This window comes from Rhinopithecus bieti, unplaced genomic scaffold (assembly GCF_001698545.2).
Source record: "Rhinopithecus bieti isolate Rb0 unplaced genomic scaffold, ASM169854v2 scaffold_32747, whole genome shotgun sequence".
Classification (NCBI taxonomy): domain Eukaryota; kingdom Metazoa; phylum Chordata; class Mammalia; order Primates; family Cercopithecidae; genus Rhinopithecus; species Rhinopithecus bieti.
In genome coordinates, this window is record NW_016813839.1 from 132,835 (window position 1) to 143,797 (window position 10,963).

Consider the following 10,963-nt stretch of genomic DNA (forward strand, 5'->3'; position numbering starts at 1 on the left):
GCAGTGGCGCGATCTCGGCTCACTGCAAGCTCCGCCTCCCGGGTTCCCGCTATTCTCCCGCCTCAGCCTCCGAGTAGCTGGGACTACAGGCACCCGCCACTGCGCCCAGCTAGTTTTTTTTTGTATTTTTAGTAGAGACGGGGTTTCACCGTGTTAGCCAGGAGGGTCTCGATCTCCTGACCTCGTGATCCACCCGCCTCGGCCTCCCAAAGTGCTGGGATTACAGGCTTGAGCCACCGCGCCCGGCCTATTTTGGGAATTATCAAAATATATGACCTAGGATACTTTAAGAGAAATCTTTGTTTTCCTGGACTTTTAATTTGCTTCTCAACTGAGCAAATATAAGGAGGTGTATGGAGACCTTTGAAAGTTGAATTTCTAGCGAAGATTTTACCAAGTAAAATGTGACCTTTTTATTATTTTTTTTAAGGTTATCTCATCATCAGGTAGCAAGTTGAAACGACCAACACCAACTTTTCATTCTAGTCGGACATCCCTTGCTGGTGATACCAGCAATAGTTCTTCCCCAGCCTCCACAGGTGCCAAAACTAACCGGGCAGGTAAGTACCTGCCCCGTGACCTACAAACCAGGCTGAGAATTTGGAAACAACAGCCTGTGTGGAATGTTTCACTGCTCCCAAGGAGCCGGTAATGAGAGTGGCACTTAGTGTGATGCCCAGAAAGACAGACGTGCAGATGCTCAAGTGACCTTTACTTTTTCTGTCATTACAACTAGCTTTAAGCTTTCCTTCTGAGATGAGATGCTTCCACAGCCAAAAGCTGGGCCATGCGTTCTCATCAGAAATGATCTCATTTGAGAGAATGTAAAAAAGGAAATGTAGGTCTTCCTCAGACACCAGTCCAGTGTTGGGATGAGCAGCTTGCTAGTAATGTTTCCAACACGTCATACTTATTATGGCTGCTGTTGAACTGAGAAAGGCAGGGGAAGATCACATCTGTTCCCCTGCTACTGTTCCTCATGGGAACCTAGGAATCTGCCTTAATTTCCTGCTGGCTGCTTCCCCTCATTTGGCCTGTATCCATCCTGCCCATGGATTAGCCCAGCTGGCAGGCTCACCCACCTGTGCTGAGATGGTTGAGCAACCCTGCTTGCCTCCACTTTGGGGGCATGGAAGGTGACAGTGCTGCTGATAGAAGTGGCTTTCTAATCCCCAGGAAACAGCTTCTCAAGTAGAATCACAAAGCTAGAAAAGGCCTCAGCAACTTCTGTATAGATGAGGAAACGGGGGTGCAGAAAGGCTGTGAGATTTGCTTAAGATCACACAGGATCAGAACCCTAGCCTCTGCTCACTTGTTCTTCCACCCCATGCCGTCTCTATAAGTCTGCTGTTTGATTCTTGAATTCCAGACCCTAAAAAGTCAGCCAGTCGCCCTGGGAGTCGGGCTGGAAGTCGAGCCGGGAGTCGAGCCAGCAGCCGGCGAGGAAGCGATGCCTCTGACTTTGACCTCTTAGAGACGCAGTCTGCTTGTTCTGACACTTCAGAAAGCAGCGCTGCAGGGGGCCAAGGCAACTCCAGGAGAGGGCTAAACAAACCTTCCAAAATCCCAACCATGTCTAAGAAGACCACCACTGCCTCCCCCAGGACTCCAGGTCCCAAGCGATAACACTGTCCAAGCACCCCCAAGCCACTCTCCACTTTGAATCCTGCTCCATACATTGGGTGTATATTTATTCTGAACGGGAGAAGTTATATTGTTAAAAGTGTAAAAGAATAATTGTGTTATGAAGCTGCCTTATTTTTTTTCTTTTTGTAAGTTACTATTTTCATGTGAATATTTATGTAGATAAAATTTGCCTCCTGGTAACCCTGTAATGGATGGGGCCCAGAAATGAAATATTTGAGAAAAACAAGTGAAAAGGTCAAGATACAAATGTGTATTAAAAAAAAAAAAAAGCCTATTAATAGGGTTTCTGCGCGGTGCAGGGTTGTAAACCTGCTTTATCTTTTAGGATTATTCCTAAATGCATCTTCTTTATAAACTTGACTTGCTATCTCAGCAAGATAAATTATATTAAAAAAAATAAGAATCCTGCAGTGTTTAAGGAACTCTTTTTTTGTAAATCATAGACACCTCAATTAGCAAGAACTGAGGGGAGGGCACTTATTACTGCTTTTTCCATTGTTTAATGTTTTGTGATTTTTAGCTAAAGAGAGGGAACCTCATCTAAGTAACATTTGCACATGATACAGCAAAAGGAGTTCATTGCAATACTGTCTTTGGATATTGTTTCAGTACTGGGTGTTTAAAGGACAAATGGCTGCTAGAATTCAGGGGTAAATGTACATGTTCAGAAAACGTCAGAACATTTGGGGTTTTAAACTTGATTTTGCTCCCTACCAGCCTAGACACCGATAACTCTTGTGTTCACCAGGACCCAGACCCTTGGCAAGGGATAGGCTTGTTGGTGACATTGTGAATTTCAAATTTGTTTTATCCACTTTTTTTGCTATTTATTGAAATGGTCGATCAACTTCCCACAAACTGAGGAATGAATTCCACGAGCCTGTTCTGAAAATGTGGACGTAAGACAAACACGTGCTCGTCCTTTAATGGAGTTCACCAGCACACTTGTTAACCAGTCCCGTTTGCTTTCGTCTTTTTTTGTGCGTAATAAAGTCAACTGACCAAGTGACCATGAAGAGGGGCTGTCTGGGGCTCCTGTTTTTTAGCTGCTGTTCTTCAGCTCCGACCATGTTGCTGTGTGATTATCTCAATTGGTTTTAATTGAGGCAGAAACTGAAGCTCTACCAATGAACTGTTTAAAAACAAGACACACTTTTGTATTAAAATTGCTTGCAGTAACAAATATTTTGTATTTCCTGATTTTCTTTTCAACCATTACCTTATCTATAAATGTTACCCTGGGGTATAATCATGTTATAGGTACTTAAATGCATTATGCGAATCAAAATATCTTGACGGATAAATTGTAGAGCTTAATAGATTTTGTTTTATTTCATCCTTGTTAATTTTGTTTAATATGGCTGGGCATGGTGGCTCACGCCCATAATCCTAGCACTACGGGGGGCCAGGGCAGGAGGATCACTTGAGTTCAGAATTTGAGACCAGCCTGGGAAACAATAAGACCTTGTATCTACTAAAACTAAAAAAAAACAATTAGGCATGGTGGCACATGCCTGTAGCCCCAACTACTAGGGAGGTTAAGGTGGGAGGATCACGTGAGCCATGATTGCTCCACTGCACTCCAGCCTGGGTGACACAGCAAGACCCTGTCTCAAAAAAAAAAAAAAAAAAGGATATTTACATGAACATGTAGGATATCTGTCCTACTTACATGATTAAACAAATAGCATTATGTAAAAAGATACTAGAAATCTTGGAGATCCTGGGTTCTGAGAGAATGGGACCAATTTTTCATACCATGTCACGGTATGCTGAAATTTCTGGTTAAGTGGTAGAATTTCAGAGGTGGAAGCAAAATCGGTCATCATATCTAGCTCCTTTGTTTTACAGATGGAGAAACTGGGATGGGAAAGTAGAAGACAAAGTGATTTCCCTGAGCTCACGAAATGAATAAATGACAGAAGTGAACCTTGAAGTTCTCCACTCCCTATTCAAGTCTGGCACTTCTGTTTCCTCCAGCCTCTAGACAGTCGGCTTTATAATAGACCAGCCAAATGTTAACTTAGCAACGAGAAGAAAAGGGCTAGAGGCTTCGGAGGTAAAGGGGCTGAAACTCATGCCACCTGTGTTCTTGGTCATCAGGCTGCATTCCTTATGACATAGGCATTTGGTGAGGTCGATGCATGTTTGCCAAAGCTGTGAAGGCCAAATACCTGATTAAAAGGAATTTGGAGCCTAATGGATTCTGAAGGAAGTGCTTACTCCGTTCCCCATAGAACTGAGGAACTTCAAGCTGCCGGGACTTTGTATAGGATAGTGTTTTCACCCTAATTTGCTTCCCCTTCTAGGCCTCTTGGCAGTAGAAGCATGTGAGACCAGCTTGACCTCCACCTTCCCAGATTCTGGACTATGGTACAGAATCTTAACAAGTAATTAAGGTTTTCTGGCAAAGTTCAGCTGGCAGTGGCACCAACAAAAAGTGCATTTTTTTTTAGTCCTGTGATAGAAATGGTAAATGAGGAGGGCAAATTTGGTGTCTGCTAGGGACTTGAATGATGCAATAACTAGCTCATGTTTTTTGAGTGCTTACTGTAAGCCAGTGGTTATGCTAAGTGCTCTATATACATTCTCACTGAATACCCTTAACTAGAACTGTTATGATCATTAGCCCCCTTTTCTTGATGAGACACTGAGCCTGAGAGGTTAAGATCACAGAGTTGCCAGGTGGCTAGGGAAAGCCCTTGTTTTGACACTACTTTCTCCAAGAAAGCTACCCCACCTCAGTTCCCTTCCAGTCCTAGTATTCTGGGATTCCACTCCCACATGGTCTGCTCCCACTTCCCTGCTCCTCTGCCCTTCCAGCCACTTTGTTAGCTCCTCTGTGGGAGCACAGCTTTCATTCTGCCTTGGGAAATTGCCGTGTTCACCAGCTGTCACCCCTGTTGCTGTGGGGGCTGCTCAGGGGCAGGGGGCTTGTCCCCTCCATCTCTGGCTCAGGGCACAGCACAGAGCAGCTCATGGTGATTGTTGCTGAACTGAATTTTGGGCAGAGGCCCTTGGAATGGCTAAAATCTGCTGTTTAGGTTTATGAGAATGTGAAGTCCATTGTTTAGAAAACACAGCTCTATCTCCACATCGTAAATTGAGAAATGATTTCTGTTACAAGAATCAGCCCAGCACTGGGCAGCTTGCAGTCTAGCTGGGAGCCCAGAATTGCACAAAACAAACCTGAGAATTGCACAGGCTGGATCTAGGGCCTCAAGTGATGCGCAGTGGATTCAAAAGGGGCATGCAGAGAGGACAGTGAAGGGGGCGTGGGCAGGAGATTCCAAGACTCTGACCAAGATGACATGGGGACAAAGCCTTGTGAATTCAGCCTGCTAAACAGCTTTCTCTGCCCCTCCACCCCATCACCATTAGAGGCTCATTGTCATTGTACCCACTCCCACATCTGATTACTGTACCTGCCTCCACCTGCAGGGCCCTGACTCCTGTCTCCCTCTGATCCATATTCCGCTCTGCTTCCATGCTCTGGTCTTGGGTACTTTCAACGGTTATTCTGCATTATCCTTAGCTCAGTATCCTTATGGGACAGTCCCAGTCTGCAGAGAAGCCTCAGCCTCTAGGCGGTGGCATCCACGTCTGCTCCACCTGGAGCCGGTGCAGGTGCCTCATGGGGGGCGCTCTGGGGACCGCGCAGAAAATTTACGAGCAGTGTGGAAATATACCTGTTGGGTAAAAGACAAATTAGGCATGTGTTTAAGCCACCAGCAAATAACTATTTGAAAATTTTATTGAGGTGATGACTTCAAAACGTGATTTTGGGGGCATTATACACTTGCTTCAAGGTTTAATCTTCAATCCACATGGGGGAGCACCATAATCTCTGGTGCCCAGGACCCTCGTCTAGCTCCTGTGAGGCCCTTTGCGGTCCCTCCCTTGCCAGCCCCTCCAGCCTCGGCCATTTGCCCCCTGGGCTCTCCAGGTTCCACTGCCCCCCTTCCCAAGCCCAGCTCCACTGCTGTGTGACATGGCATAAGTCCCTTAACCACTGTGTGCCTCAGTTTCCCCATTTGTTAAAAGAGGAGGTTCCAGTGGTATGTATCCCCTAACGATGTGCGAGCATCACAGAAATGACACGGGACACACACTCAGAACATGCCTCGCGCGTGGAAAGTGCTGACTGTTACCATTATTAGGCTCCCCCCCGGGGTCTCAGGGCCTTGGCACAAGCTATTCCCTCTGCCTGAAGCACTTTCCTCCACTGACCTTTCCCAGCGCAGTCTAGGTGCCTTCTTCCGCAGCTCCTGAACCACACAGGAATAATTATGTAAGGCGAGAGCGCGCCCAGGGAAGAGCAGGGTGTGCAGAAAGGGACTGAGTCAGTCGAGACGTTTCCGCGGGGATCCTTCTCCTGCCAGGCCTGCACCGGGGTTGTGGCGACTAAGAAGATGTGCACAGGTGGCTCCCGAGTGTTCGGGAAGGGCCCCAGAGCTTCTGGCCCGGATGGAGGCAGGAACCGGAGTCCCCTCTGCAAAGCTGTATCAGTACCGGGGACGCAGGGCGCGCAGCGAGGGCTGGCGGAGGCGGCCCGCCTGGGGCGCTGCCCGGGCTCACGCGGGAGCCAGGTGGGGGACGCATGGAGAAGCAGCCGAGCAGGTGCTGGGAAGGAGGCGCCCGCAAAAGCGCATGCAGGGGCCACCGGGAAGGCGCCAGGTGGCGGCGAGGGGCCGCTGTGGCCGGAACCCAGGCCGGCTACTGCGGGCAGAGGAACGTGCCCCACCCTCGGGGCTTGGCTGGCACCGCCCGGCTCTCCAGACGGGGCTGCGGCCGCGTGTCGGGCCCGGTGACGACCCCAGCACACCACGGCAGGGCGGCCGGGTGGCACCACTGGCGAGACTGGGACGGCGCCGCAGCCTTAGGATCTTCTGCGCCGAGCCGCCGGCGCGAGCCCTACGCCCTGCCACACTGACGCCCGCTGGCGGGCTCTCGCCCGGACCCCTACAGCACGCGAATTAGCACCGATGTGCCCCACCCGGCGACAACGGCCGCCGCCCGGCCCTGGCGGGCGTGGCTCGCGGCCCCGGCCCCGCCCCGCGCCCATTGGTCAGTCCGGGGTGCGGCGCACCGACGGCTGCCGGGCAGGGGACTCGCGGGGAATCGCGCCGCCGGGTCGCTGGCCGGAGCTCGCCCGTCGCCCCTGCGCTGCGCGGACGCGGCACAGCCGGACTGGTGGGCACGGCGGCGACGAGGTTGGCTTGCCAGTCCGTCCTCAGAGGATGGCACGCCTCGAGGCGGTGGCGTCCCGCGTCGCTTGTTTTTTTTTTTTTTTTTTTTTTTTTTTTTTTTTTTTTTTTTTTTTTTTTTTTTTTTTTTTTTTTTTTTTTTTTTTTTTTTTCCCGGAGCAGGGCATGGTGCCGCGCGGGGGGCGCTCCAGGGACGCGCTGAGCCGCGGACGCCGCCGCGAGGCCGGCCCCCGGCTCGCCGACCCAGCTCCCCGCTCGGCCGTCGGGGACTCCCCAGGCCAAGGGCGCGCGGAGCGATGCGCGCCAGCTGAGCGTCCCCGGCGGCCATGGCGCGCGCGCAGGCCGCTCTCCTGGGGCTGGCGTTGTGCGCGTTGGGCGGGGGCGGCCCCGGCCTGCGACCCCCGCCTGGCTGTCCCCAGCGACGTCTGGGCGCGCGCGAGCGCCGGGACGTGCAACGCGAGATCCTGGCGGTACTCGGACTACCTGGGCGGCCCCGGCCCCGCGCGCCACCCTCCGCCTCCCGGCTGCCCGCGTCCGCGCCGCTCTTCATGCTGGACCTGTACCACGCCATGGCCGGCGACGACGACGAGGACGGCGCGCCCGCGGAGCGGCGCCTGGGCCGCGCCGACCTGGTCATGAGCTTCGTCAACATGGGTGAGTGCGGCCGCCCGCGCCGGGACCCTTGAAGTAAACTGGCTGCAGGGGAGAGTGCGCGCATCCGCGGGCGGTGCCGGGCCCTGGCCGAACGGGGTGCCACAGACGGTGGACGCGAACCACCAGAGAGTGGGACCGCCGTGATTAGGGAAAGTCTAAGGATCATGGGGCCCCCTGGGCTGCGGGGTGGTCAGGAGCAGGGTGGGGGGAACTGTGGCTGCCTTCATCCTGCCCCAAACACACCCAGGAGTAAGAATCAGGTGATGTCCTTGCCCACCTGGGCTGCCCCAGGCAGACAGCCTGGTCCTGGGGAGACAGGTGAGTAAACAGAGGCCGGGATGCTGTCACTGTGATAAGGGCAGTACTGAGGAGAGGGACGAAGTTCAGCGTGGAAACCTGTGGTCACATCATCAGAGTGACCAGAGCTGACTCGCGTGTCCTGAGTCCACAGCAGGCTCTTCCCTGTGCGGAGCCTGGGTGGGGTGCGGCTGTCAGGGGAGCGGCTGGGGAAGGAGCAGACTCAGCTCAGTGGGGCAGGGACTGTGGCCTTGTCACCCTGAGCCAGGAAGCCTGACTGTCCATCCGGTGCTCAATGAAATGACATTTCTGTTGTCAGGTCAGGCTTTCAGGGTGCAGAGAGCTTTCTGAGGAGTCTGGGCTGAAGAACACAGGGGACTGAGCCGCAGCAGGTTTTGTGGGGCCATCAGCCATTTGCTTCCTACACTAGGGCAGAAGAGGGCATGGCCAAGCCTCTGCTCCCCACAACCCAAGAGCTGGTGGTGGAGGTGAGCAGCAGGAGACAGCCGTTCACCATCGGTGAGTGCCTAGAGCCAGGCACAGGTCTCCAGCCGGTGGGATCTGGATGCTGCCTTTGTAGTTAGAGGACAGGGTGGGGATGTGGGACAGAGGAGACCATCTGTGAAGCTGGGACTGGGCCTCTGTCATCAGGACAGGCTGACACTGGGCTCAGGACCAAGAAGAGTTGTGGATGGAGTCGTCCAAGAATGTCCCTGAGGGAGCCGCCCATCAGAATGAGTCACTACCCAGCCCATGTCCTACCTCCCCTGGCATCCCCTGGGTCAAGACATGCACAGCCTGGTGGGGCTGTTGCTGGGAATTGGGCAGGGCCTACCCCTCTGTGTGACCTTAGAGAAGTTCCTCACCCTCTCAGCCTTGGTTGCTCCTTGTAAAATGAGGGGCCTGGTGATCCGTCCTTAGGGTTGTTGTGTGATTGGCTGGTAGAGGGGCAGGAATGGAAAGCCTGTGCCGCTCCCCTCAGGGTGAACCTGGACCTGGCCATTTTTAGCCTTCCACCTGTAGCCCAGCCTTAGTGTGGAGGTGACAGGAACATCTCCACATGTCTTGTACACCTGAAACCCAGAAATGAACTCTAAAAGCCCATCAAAGGTGTTTGTACTTATTTTAAAATGAAAAGTAGCATGTGAACTTTTTCTCTTTTTTCTTTTTTTTTAAGAGGCAGGGTCTCGCTCCATTCCCCAGGCTGGAGTGTAGTGCTGCGATTATAGCTCACTGTGGCCTCTAATTCCCGGGCTCAAGCAGTCCTCCTCCTTCAGCCTCCCCAGTAGCTAGGGCTACAGTTGCACACCACCACACCCAGATAATTTTAAAATATTTCTTGTAGAGATGGGGAGTCTCACTATATTGCCCAGGCTGGTCTTGAACTCCTGAACTCAAGCAATCCTCCCACCTCAGTCTCCCAAAGTGCTGGGATTACAGGCGAACTTTCACAGCCTTACAATGCCTCATTTAATTCATGTGAGACTCTTTTGCCAGCCCTGTTTCATAGTCTCAGAGAGGTTAAATGGCCAGCCCAGGGCCACACAGCCCCTCCATGGTGACATCCACGGTTGTGGATTCCAAATCCCAGCTTCCTCCCACCCCAGCTCTGCGCATTTCGTGCAGACCCGGGGCTTCCAGTGCTGCGGGATTAACAAGCAGGTCGTTGTTAGTGGAAGCCCAGGCTGCGGGTGGGCGTGGCCAGCTGTCAGAAGGGCTTCTTTATTCTGCTCTGCTAACTGCACTAGTAGAACTCTCTCAGTTACAGTAGCTTTAACTGGTAATTACTGAGGCCGTGGGGTGGGTGGGGGTAGCTAGACACATACCAGGATGCTGTCAGTGTTTGGAGGCCCCTGAAGGTTGGCGGCCCCAGAGCCACCACGGGATCTAATAGCAGGGTCGCTGTGGTGTCACTGCCCACACCCAGGCTCCCACACCTGTTCCCACCAGCTCCTATCAGCCTCATCTGGCTCCTGCATAGCCAGGCCTGGTGCCCCTAGGGCCCAACTCTTGATGACAGCCTGTAGGACCCAGAGGGCGGGACTCTCACAGGCCTCCTGCCATGGCTCAGGTCTCTGTGCAGAGCAGGTGCTTTAGGAAGGCAAGCCTGCGTCCTGATGTTCAGAGCCTGCACTGGGAGGCCAGGGCTGGGGTCAGAGCTGGGCCCCCACCTGGCGTGTCATCCATATCAGCCTGTAGACCTGGGCTCTCTTGGGCAGGACAGTGATGGAGCGTTGGATTCTGTCCCTGGTCTCTCTGCTCAGGGAGGGGAGAGCCCTGAACTGGGAGGCAGGACCCAGGTTCTTGTGCTGCCTGGGCCCGCCATTAACTCCTGCATATCCTGAGCCACGGCCCTTTCCTTCCCTGAGCCTCTGCTTTCTCGTCCATTCTACGGTGATGGCATCAGAAAAGCAAGGTGCCTCCCATCCCTGACCCTGTGGCTCTCTGGCAGAGGCGCCTTCTCACACCACCGCCATGCCTTGGCCCCAGTGCCTCAGGCCGGCCCGGCCCCTCCTGAAGGAGGAAGGATGGCAGGAAGGACCACCTCTGCATACTCCTTCTGAATCCTTCTCCACCCATGTCAGCAGAGAGGCAGGTGCTCACGTTCCAGATTGAGAAACTGAGGCATACGCAGGACTAGCAGGCAGAAGTCCAGCCAGGATCAGAATGCAGGCAGCTTCACTTTGGTCCTGACCCCTTCCTGAACCAGACAGCTTTGCTCCTGTGGTCTCCAGTGGCCATGGACCGGGGTGTTGATGAACAGAGCTGTCTGGATTTGGGAGAAGTAGGACTGAGTGGGAATTCAGGACCTGGCCCGGTCCTGCTCTGCCCTTTCCAGCCATGTGACCTGGAAGGGTGGCACCATCTCCATGGGCCCTGGGGCCACTTCCTTTGTTTCTTTACTAGGGACCTCTTTAATTTTCCCATTCATTCATTCAGCAAATCATTCTATAGCACCTACCAAGGACGAGGCACAGTTCTAGTCACTGGGGATATAACAATGAAAAAAGTATCACGCCTGTAATCCCAGCACTTTGGGAGGCCGAAACGGGCGGATCACAAGGTCAGGAGATCGAGACCATCCTGGCTAACACGGTGAAACTCCGTCGCTACCACAAATACAAAAAAATTTAGCCAGGTGTGGTGGTGGGCATCTC

General features: G+C 53.0%; 2 protein-coding genes across 2 annotated transcripts in view; one reads left to right on the plus strand and one right to left on the minus strand.

Annotated features, from left to right (window-relative positions):
* The window catches only part of LOC108513270 (microtubule-actin cross-linking factor 1-like), a 59,108-nt gene extending 56,278 nt beyond the window's left edge, over positions 1-2,830 (plus strand). The window contains 2 exon segments of the mRNA XM_017848976.1: positions 431-560; positions 1,370-2,830. Of these exon segments, the coding sequence (XP_017704465.1) occupies positions 431-560; positions 1,370-1,626 (387 nt within the window). The 3' untranslated portion in view covers positions 1,627-2,830.
* A 2,248-nt stretch (positions 2,831-5,078) lies between these two features.
* LOC108513269 (translation initiation factor IF-2) lies at positions 5,079-7,182 on the minus strand. Its single transcript, XM_017848974.1, has 3 exons — positions 7,050-7,182; positions 5,878-6,507; positions 5,079-5,336 (listed from the first exon to the last, which is right to left on the minus strand). The coding sequence occupies exons 1-3, from the start codon at positions 7,180-7,182 to the stop codon at positions 5,314-5,316; spliced, it is 786 nt and encodes a 261-aa protein (XP_017704463.1). The 3' UTR covers positions 5,079-5,313.
* Positions 7,183-10,963: the final 3,781 nt, after the last annotated feature.

Coding starts and splice junctions, on each gene's coding strand:
- LOC108513269 (XM_017848974.1), bottom strand. CDS start 7,182: ATGGCCGCCGGGGACGCTCAGCTGGCGCGCATCGCTCCGCGCGCCCTT. Junction 6,508..7,049: donor CGGCGTCCGCGGCTCAGCGC/GTCCCTGGAGCG, acceptor GCGCCGTCCCAG/TCTCGCCAGTGGTGCCACCC. Junction 5,337..5,877: donor CCTAGACTGCGCTGGGAAAG/GTCAGTGGAGGA, acceptor TTTACCCAACAG/GTATATTTCCACACTGCTCG.